The sequence below is a fragment of the Scomber japonicus genome, chromosome 13 (genome assembly GCF_027409825.1).
Source record: "Scomber japonicus isolate fScoJap1 chromosome 13, fScoJap1.pri, whole genome shotgun sequence".
In the NCBI taxonomy this organism is placed as follows: Eukaryota; Metazoa; Chordata; class Actinopteri; order Scombriformes; family Scombridae; genus Scomber; species Scomber japonicus.
Genome location: NC_070590.1, coordinates 22,573,273 through 22,590,729, shown reverse-complemented (window position 1 = coordinate 22,590,729; position 17,457 = coordinate 22,573,273). Strand labels below are relative to the sequence as shown.

The following is a 17,457-nucleotide window of genomic DNA, read 5'->3' as shown; positions in this document are numbered from 1 at the left end:
GCCTTGCCAGCTGTGATTGTTGACATTGACCTTTACTTGCCTGCTGGTATCATCTTCCATTGCACCACCATCTTTTTTGGGTTATTGCACTGTCACTGGTGCACCATAAACAATGTTAATAACATGTTTCGCTTCCATTAACTCATAAGAGGGTTTGCCCCCTTTCCAAATCAACCGCTGACGGCTTTCCACTATTGCTGAACTGAGCTGCACTTATGCTCTAAGTGGTTCTAGTCGGTCCAGGTTAATCAGCTGTCACTAATGGCTGACAAAGAAATACTTCGGCTCATGCAAAATGGGAATGACTTGCCTGATAGTTTCTTCTTCTACACTGAAGCTGCACAATACACTACTAATGACTGCTACTTTCTGACTCTTCTTTCGTCCTTCCATCCTATTATATCCAGCACAGCATAATCTCAGTTTCTGCTTACCTGTCACATGTCCTTACAATACAATGTATATAACTGATGCGAGCGAATGACAGAGCTGTCAACAATGAGCAATCAGAAGAGACACGCCGGCTGAAGCGCCTAAGCTCAGTTGAAGATGAACCTAACCAATAATGTGTGTGTATGTGTGTGTGAATGTATGTATGTAGCTGTATCTGTATGTCTCTACTGTATGTGTATATTCTGCGTGTAAATATGCAAATACACAAATGTTACTGTGTTACAACTTCACAGTTCATTGAAGGAGAGTGACATTAAAGATGTCTTCTAACCATGTTGAGTTGAAGAAAGCAGAGGAGGGGGGCGGGGACAGGCAGCGGGCAAGCAATTCCTACAAGCACTGAAGCAGTCGAGGCAGTGGTGCAGGGCTTGAAGAACAACTACTTAACATTCAAAGACAGAAGTAGAGGGATCAGGCTTGAACAGAAATGAAGCAACAAGCAACGTTCCTGCTTTACAGCCATATAATACACTCCCATAGTAAGGATGGCATTGGCCTTCAGTCTTAGAGTTTCCAGAAGGGGTGTGTGTGTGTGTGTATTCTTTTAGTATATTTCTGTGTATTTGTTTGTATGTAGAGCGAGAGAGAGAGAGAGTGTATGTGTGTGTTTACGTGTGTGTATGCGGCAGATATAGTCAGTGGTTTTTTTGTACAATAATGCGTGTATCAGACTGGGATGTGCTGATACACAGCGGGGTAAGACCCTGTTGACCTGTGCCATATTTCAAGAGAAGAGACTAGGTCAGGGTTCGGTTGCATCAGCTGCACGTAAGTTCCCTAGTTATATCCGAAATAGTCACTAATCCCAATTCACGCATCCCCTAAAATACAAGCGGCAGCACCACAAAAATCTTAAGTAACAACTAAATAGTTAAGCAAGCGATAAAGCAGGTGCAAATGATACAAAGTCACACAATTGCACTCACTAACAATAAAGCAGGATTTTTTCTTCTTTTTTTTGTTGCACATAGCTTATTTTTTCTTTAGTAATTCCATGCCATTTTAAAACTTAAAGGACTATCTTAGTGATTTCCACTCATTTTTTTTTTACTAATTATGTATACTCAACATTACTGCCGACCATTTTACAAAGGACTTTTATTATATATGAAAAATATACATATATATATATATATATATGTATGTATGTATATTTTTCAGGCAGGATTATATACAAGATGAATATAACCATGCTTAGATTTGCTTGACATATGTAATCCATCCTGTCTGCGTTAAGCTTTGCTGCAGTATTATGTGATATTTCGGTGCAGTTTTCAAATGAATCTGCACTTGAGCAACATTGTGATGAAAATGTAACTTTGATAGATGCTGTGTTCACTTTGATGGATTTCTCAAACAGTGATGGCCTGGGATTTAAAATTTCCAATGGTATCATTTGGAAAATGGTCAGCAGTGTCGTATACATGACTTGTCCTTTAAGCGTCACTCCAATCGTATCAATTATCAATCATAATTTATGCCAACCTAGTCAACTATGAATCCATGTTTTTTGTACCCATCAGCAAGACTGTCATTACTGACTGGCTACTCATCTTAAATCTGAAGGTTATAATTAGCTACAGTCATAGGTTCCTGCCCCCTTACTAAACCATGATACAATTGAATTCAATAACTTTCAAATAGCAAATGAACTAGCTGTTATGAAGCCACTACTTTACACCCTAACCTGGGAACAAACTTGCGTATAGTTGGTGCAACCCAGTCCAGGTCCTCAGCCTCGACAATGTGCTATGTTACAATGAAACAGAGCTCTTCATACGAGTGTGGTCCAGCTTGTCTCTGGTGTTAATCTCATGATAAATATACATGTATGTTTTTAATTTTTCATATTTCTTTTTTTTTTATACAAAAGACCACATTTTCTGAATTTCTACAAGGCCTCAATAATATTGAAGACAAATGCATCTGTTTCATTTTCTTTAGTTTGGCTTCCACTTCACCTCCAAGTAGGTGAGCCAAAAGGAAAGGGGGCTGCATAAAGACTGAGAAGCCAACACAGGCAGCCTCAGCTGACAATGGTCAGATACATATAGTACACCTTTTCAGGTATTTTTGTTTTCATTATACAAACTAGGGGGGCAGTAAATCACAGAAAGGCAAATCTAATCCAATAAAATCCTTTCTGTTTGAATTTGGTCCAGCCTTTAGATGAAGACATGTGTTTACCATTTAAACTGTTATAGGCCATAGTTATAGGCCTAATGAGCCAACAAGGAGAGAGTAACATTTGTTTAGCAAGTTCGCATGGTGTGGGGAGCCAGGCCTGGTCTAATGAGGGTTTGGCCACTGTACAGTGTCTATGCAAATATGGTGCAAGAGGGCTCCCTCTGTTTCTGTTCTACAGTATGCAATTGGCTTTTTTTCTGGCTCTGTAATTGGGATGGTAGTTTGTTGATAGCTCTGTTTTGAAGTCACCCTTTTCTCCTCTAATCGTCCCCATCATCCTTTCCTTTATCCTTCTTGTCCTTCTTGTCCTTCTTCTTCTTTTTTTTCTTCTTGGCCTCCTCCTTCTTGCCAAAGCTTATGAAGTCACCTTTGTCATCCACGGGGCCTCCATCATGGCGGATAGAAATGATGGCTGGGGATCCAGGGATGATGAAGGCTTCAGGAGGAATCTCACCGGGCTTCAGGAGCTGAGGCTGAGGAGGGCCGTAGCTTTGTCCGGCACCATATCTGAAGTGCCAGCTGTTGCTGTTGACTCCAGCGCCCACCGGGGGAGATAGCTCTCCACCACCCTCTCCATCTATACAGGTATGACAACAACAAAAAACAACTCAGAATTTCACATTTAGACTAAGTTAAATGTGACTAAGGAATAAACAAAATCAAGCAACAGCAAGCAGAGCAACAGCCTGATAATGGAGCAATAGCCGCGGGGAGCGGATATTTTCAGGACAGCAATTCAGCTGAGAACCCGGGAGGGAACACCAGTGGGGACTAACCTTTAAACCAAAGGGATGTTTAACTTGGCATTGTGACTTATATTTGTATTTGGATGATGCCAGGGCCATAATCCTACCAGAGACGGGGATTCAAATATTAGTGCGCATAAGCATGGACAGAGAGAGGAAGCTAGATAGCAAGTTGGGAAAAAAAAGATGCTAAAAAAAAAATGAAAAAAGTCGGAGGAAGGGATCTATATATAGATAGATGAATATGCAGTGAAAATAAGACATAGTTATTAAGGTCAAAAGGTCAAAGATGCCAGAATAAAAAGGAGGGAGTAGATGAGATGGGCTGAAGAGAGAAAGGGAAAGGGAGTGAGAGAGACAGAGAGAGAGAGCGAGAGTGAGAGAGAGAGGCAATAAGAAAGATGGGGGTGGGCGGGTTTTGCAGACACGGTGCTCTCAGGCCCACACCAGTTCCCTCTGCGCTGACCTACTTTCAGTCTGGATTTTATTTAGTTCAAACACAGTCCTTTGCAAAAAGATTCTGTTTGATTTTCTTTGTAGGCTATTTATGACATTGCTGGAGTGCTCATCCAACACTGTCCCACTGGGATGTACAATACTTTGATAATACGCATGATGTCCATACACACAGTGTCCCACTGAGCTCCTGCAATGAGTTCATTAAGTAGAAGAATAAACTGGACTATAATTAAAGTAGCTGTAATAGACACTAAAACACTGAGAGCATACATAGAGCACTGGACACCTTTCACAGAGAGACTTCATGTATTATTGAGCCATGATTACCTGGAAACTGATTGTATATTAATTCATGCAAACATAACTGCATAAAGAAGGGGTCAGACGTAGCATGGAGTAACAACATTCCATTGTTTCAAGAACAAATGAACAGGGATACACATAAATAATTTGTTTTCTGCCTGCAAAAAAATAGGTGGATTCATTTTGAACTGGATTAAATAATGAAATTAGCATGTGCTGAACCAGGATAACGAACAAAGCTTTCAAATCTGGTTCTACTATGCAAAATAATACACATTTTTTTACAAACAATTTTTGAAAAAAAGAGTCAACTGCAGCTAATTGATCGACAGTATTTAATATAGCTTGTTTAATGAGTGTCAGAGGATATCATTCCATCTTACCATTAGAAGAGTTAGCTCTGTAATACTGCAGTGCTCGTCTGTGTTTGAGGATTATGACATCTGATGGCGTGGTGTGTCTGTCTGTATTTAATCTGGGTATTAAAACCAAAGGAAGAGGCTCTGGTATTTGAAATAAGTCCCATTCAATTGCTATCAATGGTTAGGGAAGGAAGATTGCTTCTTCTCGTGTGGAGGAGGACAAACATGCTTAAAAATAAACTGAATAGACAGCCGGTGAGTTAAGGGAGATGTGCAAATACTGTGAGGCAGAATGTGGATAGAGGCACATTGAGACAGTAATACAGTGCATTGCATTACTGCACACAAAGCATCTCCATTTTATATAACTGACACAGTATTTCCTGTTACTTGATACTGCTAGGAAGGTGATTTGATGCTGTGTTATAAGAGTTTAAGAATACTTTGGTAGATATTATGTTTTGTGTTGATAGATAACTAGAATTCCAAAAAGAGACATTTTAGGTTTTTATTTTCATATTTTAGGTTTCATTTTTATTTTGTAGCTGTAGATCAGATGCATGTGTGGACACAGTGTCTTCAAATATATGTCTAACTACAGTGGTTCTTGGTTACTTACTTAGGTATGCATTGCACAATTCATCATGGTAGAATATAGCAAAATGTGTCCCTATCCTTTTATCAAAAGCTTCCAAAAAAGAGTAAGGCGTGTGCATTGATTGATTGAACACTGCAAACTGCACTATGCTGTAACTGCTTGGTTCCTGCAGCAAGGAAATCATACCCTCACAGCTGTAAAGTTGGCTGTTTCAGCTTATGTACACCTGATGGGGCTTGGGCAGTTCATATTTCTATGCAACTAAGCTAAAATGTCAAGTGGTTGTGTAGCACTAATGAAGTGTATATTGTCTCTGAGTCTTGGGACATCCCTGGGCTTTCTTCACTAGCTGTAACAAATCCAAACCCCTGACATTCTAATTCTCTAATTAGAATCCTGGCCCAGGTATTAATCAGAGATATTACTGCTTGCGTGTGTGAAAAATGAATTCATAAGGAATGGGTCATGTCACAGCTTGGAGAATTCTGTGCAACTACGAAGAGCTTTGCTTCTTCCGTGCGACTGTTTGTCTAACACGGAGGATTATTTGTAACTCTGCCATTGCTTCATATTAGCCTATATTTCACAGCAAGCACACATCTAAAATGGATTATGTGTGCAAGTGCTGGTAAGCAGGTCAGTATAGCTCCTTGTGAGGAGGTTGCCATGACACCTGATGTCGATATGTGGGTGTTGAATGCCTTAAATTGTAACCTGGTGTCCTACATTTAAAGTAGGCTGTTATTTCCTGTCTAGTTCAAGATTCAATCTAAAATGAATCCCTCCGGTGCTTTGTAACACATGCACAAATCTGACAGTTGTGTAGCGCTTGTGTTTAATATATGCGGCACATCAGATGTATTCTGCGTCGAAGTAAACCATCCTTTTCTATATTATTTCCTCTCATTTAACGAGTACCCTCTCTTTCTTCTAAATACCTGTCCTTGCTGAGTCCACCTTCCCTTGTCTGCTCCCTACTCCTTCATTTTTTCTGTCGCTAAATCTTCCATTCAGAGATATGACTGGTTGCCATGGAAACTGCATTCGCCCACTCCCTGCCGATGGAGGGTGCGGCTGCTGCAGCAATCTCTCAGTTAGACAGTGTTGCCAGGCAACAGGTCACATGGCGTTCCCTAGCAACAACACTACTGCAGGAACCTGCCAATCCTCTTAACCTTTCTCTTTCTCCATCCCCCCACACCTCGTTTTTTTCTCTCTCTCTCTCCATCCCCCTGTACGTCTCCTCTACTCTTCCTTTCCAAAATTCCTTTTAATGTTACTGGAGCTCTCTTTTTGTGCATGGCACTCTCTTATTACTGATAATAGCTTCTCTCGCCCTCTGGCATTAGACAAATGTCTCCTCATCTGTGCCATGGGTCACTTACATAAACGCAGCTTTTGAGGGTGCCGCATTTAGATGCATCACAGCATACTGGACAACTTCATCATTATAACAATTCACTGCAGACATGAAAATGTGTCACAAAAAAGGCTCCACCTCTTGATGCACAGTAAAGAGGATCAACCTGCAATCCAGTACATGGCTGTGCCACAGCACTGAGCCACTCCTAACAAATGATTTCCTAATGCAACAATGCACTCCTGATAAGTCTGCAGTTCACTGTGCGCTCTGAAATATAATATTTGTGTATTTGCATGACCAGAGAGACATCTTTCCATCTCCTCTGAAAAATAATCCTCTGAAAACTGGCATGAAGAGACTGGTACAGTTCATGTCTAGTGACAGACAGTAAGACATATTCTGTCACTGACTCACTGAGTGATGGGCTGTGATGGTACCCTCCACCCTCAAGTCTCTACCTATGTTCTAATTCTTGCTGCTTGACAGAAAATCAATGAATGGAAGCAGGGCTGAAGGACAGAGGGAACAGCTCACAATGTTCAAAGCACTGCATAAAAACCTAAAAAGTCAGCCAACAAAAGCTGCACACGATTTTGCTGTGCTTTTCTTTCCCAAATTTCCTCAGTCAATAGTTCTGAGCCAGTGTTTCTGTAAATGATGGTCATATCTGAGGCCAGCCGTATTTGCACAATAGTGTTACAACACATCTTCAGTGTTCCCACCCACTCAGGAAAAATGGTTTCAAATTAAAAGCAGTTGCCTTTTTGGATCTGTGGCTCTTCGTGCAGCCGGCTGCTTTCATGAGAGGACACAGTTGTTTATTTGTGGTTCTGTATGAGGGCCCCGGGCTTTTGGCTTCTCGGCTAAACATTATGCTGGAATTTAACATCTTGAAGATATTCAAGAAAAAATTCTGTTGAGCCCCCAGTTTCACCAAGTTATCTAAACCAAAGAAAGAGAATTGTTTTTCTTTAAAGCAAAAGCTACCTGGGACCCCTTGTCACAAATTGCATTGTCTATCAGTTACAGATACAGAAGACTTATTTTGTTTTATTTGAATAACTTTTAGAGGCTCCAGGAGAAGAAATACAGTGATTGACCATAAAGCAAAGGACGATTGACTTTTTTCACCATCTTGCAACCCCTTACATTAGTCTAGCAATTTGTTGTTGGGGTCCTGAACCCCAGTCTGGGAACCACTACCTTATTGGGTTGTTTTAGGAATATAATAATAATTTGTGGTTGCCATTATTTATCTATATGCTTGCAGACACAGAAGGTTTTGGTATGCTATGGGCAGTGTTTGTGTGATGTGATATTTGTGTTTTTTTTGGATATCCTAATAGCTTCCACATCTTATTCTATTTATAACTCCATGTTTCTTCTTTTCATCTGTAGGGAGTAACAAAAGCCATCACTGCAGCGACAAGGTTGTTTTCTGGCACACAAACAACATTCCTGGAAACTGGACTCAGATTCAAACCCCCAGGGGCTGTGGTCGTGGGCCACTTTACCCCTACAATGATCAGGTGCCCAAACTTTATTTAGTACCACAACTGGAGGAATACGGTTTAGGTGATTCAGTCCTATATTAAAAGTCTTTACTTTAAATTTCACCATGTATTCATCCTGTAACACTGATGCTGTCTCCCTTACGGAACCCACAGTAGAGTAAATTTATTCAGTGACTGTAACATTTGTTGGCTCCTGTTTGTTTTTGTTTTTTTAACCTTAACTATGCTGCATTACACAGGTATATACAATATAACTGATATATGAAAAAAAAATACAGATAGCAGCTTCAACAAATAGTTTGGAGTTGTAGCCCATTTTAAATGATCCTAACTAAAATTATAAGAGAAAGGGGAAAAATCAGCTGACTTTTACTTATAAAATCACTTTTCTATCAGAAGTTGACACTCAATGTGCTTTTTCAGCCAACATCCTGATTACCAGACTTCCACTCACCAGCAGCGCTGGACACAGTGGGCCAGTTCTGGACCAGCATCCCCTGGGCCCCCTGCATCACAGAGGACTCCTCCATGTGGACCGAACTGAAAGGCAGAACACATTCAGCAAAGTCAGTGAGACACATCTAAACAATTATTTACTCATTGCTTATCATAATTTCTTCAAATAATAATAGATTTTTTCAAATAATGTATAATGCAACACAAAAACTGCTTACAGTGTCAAAGATTTCAAACAGTATTAGTCACTTTTTCAAGCCTTGACAGCAACAATTGCTAATTGTCTGGAGCAACCATTTTTGACTATTGTCATATTTCTTGTGGTACGGTTGCCCTTTGTCTTAATCTGGTGTAAACAGACCACTGGTTTTATGATCTAATTCAAAACCAGTGGTTTTCTGGTTGCTGAGAACCCGATGAAAGAACCATTGAACCATACACTATCATATGACATATGAGTAATGGCAGCAGATGTAGTCATCATCTCATGTCTCTGATATAATCAAGTGTCTGTCAAGTTGGCTCATCCTCATCATTGTTCATTGTTGGTGGTGGTGGCCGACTTTGAATGTGGGTATTGAGAGAGACTTCTGAGAGGTTAATTTTTCTGTTGGCATCTTATTACATGCCTTACTGTGGTTGACTATTTAATGCCACTGCATCCTTTTTACTGCATTCATCATATCAAGGGTTACCATCTTCATTTCCATGTTAGTAGCCCCAAGCCTAAATGAAGCCATCTCTGTGTCACTCTGTCAACATCACTGTGAAGTGATTGGGTCAACATGCTGTATGTAGCTATGTAGATACATGTAAGGAGGAGGTGCCACCTTAGTTTTACCACAGTAGCTTCAGTTTGAGTCAGTAGCTCCAGTGTTGCATCGGTTTTACTATTGTTTTAAATTTTGTTTCACTTCTTCATACATGTTCCTCCCATCATCCAACCTTTAGGTCCATTGATATCTACATTTGGCACTGATTGTCACTGTATTGGTTTTAAATATTGTAGAGAGGATAAGAAGACAAAGAAGATGCACTTAAGTTGTTATAGTAGGTAACTCACAGTATGGCAGGTGCAGACCAATTATCCACCTTAATAGAAATCCACTATCAATGTCGCACCTTCAGGATGCGGCTTCATTTAAAAATTTGAAGTTTTATTCGGTGTGATCTACCTTACATTTTTTAAAGAGCCAAGCCAAACAGCCACACCAAAAGCAACATATATATAATTAATTGTTCTTTTGTTGCTTTTTCATTTTCCACTTTTATGGATACCATTTATTTACATACTCTATTGGGATACAAAACATATTAAGTATTTTTAATGGCATGCTGTAAGTATTTTCAGCTGATCTTGTTATGTAGTTATATTTAAATGTATGGTAATTACGTGTATAAAAAGTAGGGCACCACTACCACGCCCAATGTATGAGAAATATAAATAAGAATCAACCATCCTTAGAGGTTATAACATAGCCTCTTAGGATGGCACAAAGATGGAGTTTTTTTTTATCATTTTTATTTTCCCTAGATGTGAAAACCCACAGGTGTACTTTTCTGACCTCTTTTTTTCCCCTACTTAGCTGGTGGGACGTCAGCACACTGAGAGACAGCAACACGGAGACAGTTCATTACAGTTACAGTGTTGGGGTTCACCATCACCTTCTGTTGACCCTCACTTAAAAATGGTACATTAAAAAAAGCTTCCATGTTGTATGGTTGAGAAGTTGAGAAATACATTTTTTTATGTTTTAATGATTGCATGCCTGGTAGTATACTGTATTTTTTTTTATGAATGCAATATCCTAATGAGTAAACTTTCACTTTAAAATAATACAAATAATACATACTTCCAAATAAACTCTTGATTCTTATATCTTACTAGGTTGAATTTAGGTTATATACATGTGTTATTGTATGTACTAGATTAAATAGAGAATGGGCAAATAAATGCAAGTTGCTTGAACCAGAGCTGCCACAATATCACAATCACAATGTTCTTAAAACATGCCAGTTTCCAACATAGGCTGAGTTTTTTCCTCCTATACATTCATAATGAATATAGAGCTTACTATACAGAAGGACCTACCCTGACTGGGCCCTCTGCAATGCAGCACATCTAGCATCTATCTCATACTGCATCACACTTGTTCAATAGGGATTTGACATGAATTCAAATGGCCATGTATACTGTACTCTGAACAGTGTAAGTTTCAAGCCTTCACATAAGCAAAGGTGCTGGTGTAATGTGTAAGAATGTGATAGGACTGGTGTTTTCAACACTGACTGAATGCACGAGGAATGTGGGTCAGTGATGTTGGTGCTACATGCTGTGTGAAGTCAGGGACATTACAGCATGCCTCTGTTGGGCTTAATTGTTAATGTGAGCATCTCTGTCTCCGCTGTATGAACCATTTCAGAGATGGCAGCGGCAAATTGCAGTGATGATTTATGCTAATCCATGTCATGTTACAGTGACTCGATGACATGATGCACATTATATTACCCTCCACACCATAGAAATTAACACTAATATCCAATTAAATCAAACTTAGAGAAGAAGACTGCACAAAACGAGCGGTAAGCATTGTTAGCATGAAATCACCAGAATTCAGCACAAAGGATAGGCATGAGGAGGAAAAACTCATTAGTCCTTGAAGTTCCAGCTGTCCTCTTATCAAATTAGCAGAGCATTTCATTACATATGTTAATGCAATTTTTGTAACCTGATCATTACAAGACTTCAGTAGCAGATGTAGATTTTAATTTCAGTACTGCAACATGTAGACTTCTAATAGCCTATTTAAGTCCTGTTTTATTATATTATTTGGTGTAGTGTGTGTGATCTTTCTGAATTAGCCACATCTATTATTGGAATTTGGATGGGAAGACCTCATGAGGTAGATTGCATGCAACGACACCCAGTGAATTAATAAGGATGACAGGATTCCAAAATGTCGTCGGCTGTCTGTGTTCACAACTTGCCCAAACAGAATAAATACACAGAGAAACACACACATACACGTGTGTGCACGCAGGGTAGTTGTACTTGTGCATCAGATAATCAGAGAAAGGTCATAGGCAGCTCATTTGCCCTTCATGCTTCCTGCTTAAAGACTTTCACTGTGGGAAGCGACACTCAGAATGTAGATGACCTATATAGTATTACACTGCAGACAAGGAGTGCCACTGATGGGAGCTGCACATGGCTTTTCCCGAAGGAGGATGTTGGGGTTAAGGTTCAAACAGATGCTGAGAGGCCACTAGCGGTCATTTCTGACAGTGGCCGATACTGACCTGCAGTGTTGTGTTGCAGAGTGTGAGAAAAATCATCTTTTTTTTTTTCAATAGAGGTCATTTTGAGGTGCTCGTATCTGTGCACAGTCTAATGTGTCAATACATATAATACCATATGTTACAGCATGTGGTAAAGAGCAACATGAGGAGTTACTGTAGTGATAGTGTAGACTGGATGTAGATTAGGATGAATAGATGTATGTACATTTTTTTCTAGATGATCAAAAGTTGCAAAAGAGTTAAAGGTGGAAAGTGCTTACCTCTGCACCCCTGCCCTCAAAGATGCAGAATATCGCCAGTCAGCATTCGGGGCTTTTGGCTGAGCGAGCAAGAGGGAGAGAGAGAGAGGGAGAGAGGGGGAGAGAGAGAGGGGGAGAGAGAGAGAGAGAGAGAGAGAGAGAGAGAGAGAGACAGAGAGAGAGAGAGAGGGGGAAAAAAGATGAGAGAGAGACAGAGAGAGAGAGAGGGAGAGAGAGGGGGGGGGAGAGAGAGCACAGAGTTTAGTTTGATCTCACACAGTGCAGAGCCTGGCTGGGGCATGGTCTCATCAATTAATCATGATACACATTCCAGCTCTGGATGTGATGGGAACACTGCAGCCGTTGTCCACATTGCACACACACACACACACACACACACATACATACATATTGATATCCACAGACGCTCCAGCTCACACACAAGGACTTTAAAAAGGGCAGTGACTCACTGAAAGCCATATTGATGACTTTTTGGACAGTCCCTCACCCCATTGCTCTATAAATGTGAGAGCCAGGAGATTTATGCCCATTTCCTGAGTACTGGGGTGTTTTTATAGACCGATGTGTAGACCGTTGTTTGTGTGCAGCTGGAGTAAATCTGTCTGCTACTTGTGAACCTGATTCTGAGCTGCTTGAAACTCCCAACAGCCCTCTGGTAAATGATTGCCTTTAAAAACCAATACACAAGAACCATCATTGCCAAGGCAACCACATCCTATTCCTCTGGTATGTATTAGCCTAGTATGAAGGATGTGCAGCCTCAGGACAATCATATTACACAAATATGACAAGGGAACTGGACACAATATGAAAAAGCAACATACGTTAATATTCTACAAATGTCCACTGAGTGGTCTTTTTTTCTGTACAGACAAATACAGATCTATTTTTGGCAACATGTCTAAATGTATTTTAAATTACCCTGCTAGTGTTAATAGTGTTGAGTGAGTTACAGTTTTTGGACTAGAGATGTTCAATATGTCAAGGCTGCTTAGACTTCTACTCATTTACCTTTGATGATAGCCAAATTTTGCTGATGATTATGACTCCAGGTTCAAAGAAGCATATGAATCTCATAGGGGTAAAGTAATATTTTTAATGAGCTAATCTTTCATGGCCATTAATTATGCCTGACCCCCTCATATTTTTCTTTATGAATAGGTACTTCACACATGCACTGCATGAAATAATAGTGAGCATTTCTATTATGGAGTATGCTGAAAACTGTTAGCATCAAGGGAGCTGTAGCCTTGGACCTCGAGAGCACTGAATAAGAAAAAGCTGTGTTTAAGATACAAAGCTGCTCAGACAGTAGCAAGTGTCCCAGATAAAGATGGCACATTATGTTCTTCAGTTCAACTCAGAGGGGAGTATTTTCTGCTGGTGGACCCAGCCTCTTTGACTAAATCTAATTTGCAGGGCTGAGGAATAGAGGCTGGAGGTTAATTTGATTGCCACTGCTACACGTGTCTTGGTCAGAAATTTTCTCAATGTACATCTAATGTGCTAGTGACCTGAGAAGTTTTTAAAGATTCATTCGGAGGTAGACTCGAACCCTTTGGAACTTTTGCTGATATCGTTCCTATATTTGTACCATCAATCTGCCAAACCAGTCAAACCTCAGTCATAAAGCAGATTATATATACCAGGAAATCTGTGCTTAAAGTCAAACTAAATGTATGACTGCTAGACATGACGATATCAGCATTTCAGGAATGCACAAATGGTGCATGTATGCCTAAGGGAAAGCAGACATGCCAGACTTCTTGATGGGGATCATGCAAATGAAACAGCAAGTATCTTTTTTAATATTTTAGGAGGTGTGACTGTTAGTGTTCTATGCAGGTGTGAGAAGTTAAATCATTAGTAATGAAGACACACTGTGGTTTTGGAGATAAAATCATTTTCTGTCTTCACTCATCTAGAATAATTGTAAAGGTTCAAACAATTGTGTATAAATTGGAGTGTGGAGAAACCTTGAAGACCAGGGAAAGAAGTTTTATTATGATAAAATCTAAAACTATACCTAGTCTCATCACATTATCATTATTACTTGTAGGTATATCAGTGCAAATCTCACCCATAGTCAGAGGCACGCACAAAAGCCAAGTCCTCCTTGACAACTAGTCTTGTGTTGGCTTTGATCATGTCAATTATCCCAACTGCTCCAGTGTAACAGTTCAGTGTTACTCACTACAAGTAAGACTACATGACCTGTTCTTAGTGTAGATGTGATGACAACCTCAAACTGAGACACAAATCTCTGAATCATCAGAAATAACACAGGGCTGTTGAAAAGCACCAGGACTGACACTAATGCACTGTGAGTGCTGAGCTGGGCTGGGCTGAGCGACTGCACGGTACAAGTGAGAACTGAACAAAGAGAATGAAGCCTGCAAGGATGCAATTCATTACAGGAAAGTGATCAAAGTTGTAATCCACAGTAATGATATCACAGTAAATGAAATACCACACAATAACAAAAGGTATGACAGCAATAACTAGTAGTAACCTTAACAAAAAGGTCATGTTGTATTTGCATATGTACTTAAACTTATCTAATATTGTTTGCAACCAAATAAAGTTTCATTTAAAGCCACTAATGTGTAAACAATATGATTCATGACCTTCCAGCTATGCAGAAAAAGGTAAACATAAAAATTTAATGACACACCTCTGGGCAGAGTTGCAGTGAGGCATCAGGCATACTCAGTCTGCGTACAAATCCACTTCCACTTGTGAAGAAGCGGTCAGCGCCGCTGCCCCAGGTGCCACTTATGGGACGTCCTGTGTTGTAGAACATGAAAGTGTCACTGCCAGAGGTGGCTGTCAGACAGGTCTTGTAGCAGTAAGTCTTTGTTAGAGAGCCATTCCCACGCACTTCAATGTAGTGAGGCTCCACTTTAAGGTCTCTCCGGAGCACCACATTGTTATTAGGTTGTCCCCCAGCTCCAGCATTGCCTGCCCCACCAGCACTTACGCTACTGCTCCCACCATCTGGAGGGGGCTTCTGTGACACACAACAAGGGGAGCAGGACCCAGGCTGGGTGCAGTATGCATGACAGCGGACAATGGCCAGCACCACCACAGTGACCAGGAAAACAAAGGTTGTGGCACTCAAAGCCACAATCAAATACAGGGTCACGTTGGAGAAAAGCAGAGTGCTGTGAGGTCGGATGATCCTCTTGGGGTCAGGGACCACCTTGGGTGGCACCTCCATGACAGCCACATTGATGGTGGCTGTGGAGGACAGAGCAGGCTGCCCGTGATCCTTCACCAAGACTGTTAGAGCAAAATGGGTGGAGTTGTCCTCCAGAATCCTCCGGGTTGTCCTGATCTCACCTGTGTGTTCATGAACTTTGAACAGGTCCAGGTCAGTGGCTGTTTCCAGCATGTACACCAGCCAGGCATTTGGACCAGCATCTGCATCATATGCCACCACTTTGGTCACCAAGGCACCAGGCTCTGCATTCTTTTGGACTGTCTCCAAGGAGCGCGTACCGTTACCCGGAGGGTTTACTATCAGTGGTGCGTGGTCATTATGATCCATTATATAGATGTAGACAGTGGCGACACGGCTGAGTGGAGGAATGCCCCCATCTTGGGCTTTGACCTGGAAGTGAAACTCTCTCAGTGACTCATAGTCAAAGGCTCGCAGGGCATAAGCCTCGCCTGTATCGGCCTTCACAGACACATAGGAGGTGACAGGGATGCCATGGTTGTTGTCATTGAGCACTGTGTAGGTGATGCGTGCGTTCTCTTTGATGTCTGCGTCTTGAGCTTTCACAGTACACAATGAGGCCCCAGGGGCATTGTTCTCAGTCACATAGACAGTATATGAAGTCTGTTCAAATCGTGGTGGGTTGTCATTAACATCAGCCACATCCACCTGTATGGTCTTCTGGGAAGAAAGGGGAGGGTTCCCTCCATCTGTGGCACTCAGAGTGACATTGTAGGCATCAGTGGTCTCACGGTCCAGGAAGGCTGAGGTAACCAGAGTGTAGTAATTTCTGAATGACTTGATCTTGAAAGGAAGGCCTGCTGGTATCTCCAAGCTCACCTGCTTGTTAGCGCCAGAGTCCCGATCAGTAACACTAATGAGGGCCACGACTGTGTCTGCACGGGCATCCTCCCTCACAGGACTAGACAGGGATGACAGCACTATCTGAGGGACGTTGTCATTCACATCCACCACCTCTACCACGACCTTACAGTGTGCTGCCACCGCCCCGGGGCCCTTGTCCATTGCTTGGATGTACATCTCATAGGAGTTGGTTTCTTCATAGTCAACATTGCTCCTCACTCTTATTTCTCCTGTGTTGGTGTCCATGCTGAACATCTGCCTCACTCTCTCTGGAGTGTAGCTGCTGAAAGAGTAATAAACCTCTCCATTTGTGCCCTCATCCAGATCAGTTGCATTCAATTTAATTACCAGGGTGTCTTTGGGCGAATTTTCCAACAGTTTCACCTTGTACACTGAACTGTCGAACAAGGGAACATTGTCATTGGAGTCCAGGACTCGCACATTGATTTTGGCCGTGCCCGTTTTCTCTGGTGTCCCGCCATCAACAGCACTTAAAATTAACTGGTGGTAAGGCGTCTGTTCACGATCAAGTGGCTTTTTGAGCACAAGCTCGATGTGCTTTGTATTTAGGGAGGGTTTGTTAGATACCAGCGCGAAATGGTCGTTTGTGCTAAGCTGATACATACGAACTGAATTAGACCCTATGTCTGGGTCCTGAGCGTTTTCAATTGGATAACGAGACCCTGGCAACGCCGATTCTGTGATTTCCAGTTGGTATTCGTCTCTGGGAAACTGCGGCTCATTATCATTGGCATCCACAATCTCCACTTCGACATGGTGCACGGCAGTGGGGTTTTCGACCCGCACATCCAGATTAATGAGGCAGGTACTGGATAAATCACACAGTACCTCCCTGTCGATCCTTTCATTGACAAGTAATTTGCCATTGTTGGGGTTGACAATCACATAGCGTTTACCGCTGTTGGACGTTACCTTAATTTTTTTGGTGGAGAGCGTTCGAATATCCAGCCCCAAGTCATGCGCCAGATCACCGACCAGTGCCCCATTTTCTAGTTCTTCTGTAATAGAATATCGCAACTGTCCAAAAGAAAGGCCACAAAATAAGGAAAATATCACAAAATAAAAAGGCACATTATTCCCTATCCGGTTGCATATCCCCGCCACAGCCATTGCAAGCTCATAGGATCCGCAGACGGATTAAACGCAGCCTTCCGCCTTTTTAGCTTGCAGTATCTTGCATCCCAGCACCTCATTAAGGTGGGCTAATTGGTCTCCGGGTGAATTAAGCAGAAGCAGCTCATCCATCTTGTTACCCGACAGAGGTGAATCCTCTCCAGCGCACCCATATTTCCTTTGTCCGTGATGCGCTTTTTTTGTCTCCAGTGCGCGCTGCTGACGGGTGTGTTTCCCT

General features: G+C 41.5%; 1 protein-coding gene across 1 annotated transcript; it reads right to left on the bottom strand.

The window, feature by feature from the left end:
- Window positions 1–2,333: 2,333 nt before the first annotated feature.
- On the bottom strand, window positions 2,334–17,346 carry LOC128371591 (protocadherin alpha-C2-like). Its single transcript, XM_053331947.1, has 4 exons — window positions 14,676–17,346; window positions 12,002–12,060; window positions 8,440–8,525; window positions 2,334–3,217 (listed from the first exon to the last, which is right to left on the bottom strand). The coding sequence occupies exons 1-4, from the start codon at window positions 17,214–17,216 to the stop codon at window positions 2,901–2,903; spliced, it is 3,003 nt and encodes a 1,000-aa protein (XP_053187922.1). The 5' UTR covers window positions 17,217–17,346; the 3' UTR covers window positions 2,334–2,900.
- Between the last annotated feature and the right edge of the window lie 111 nt (window positions 17,347–17,457).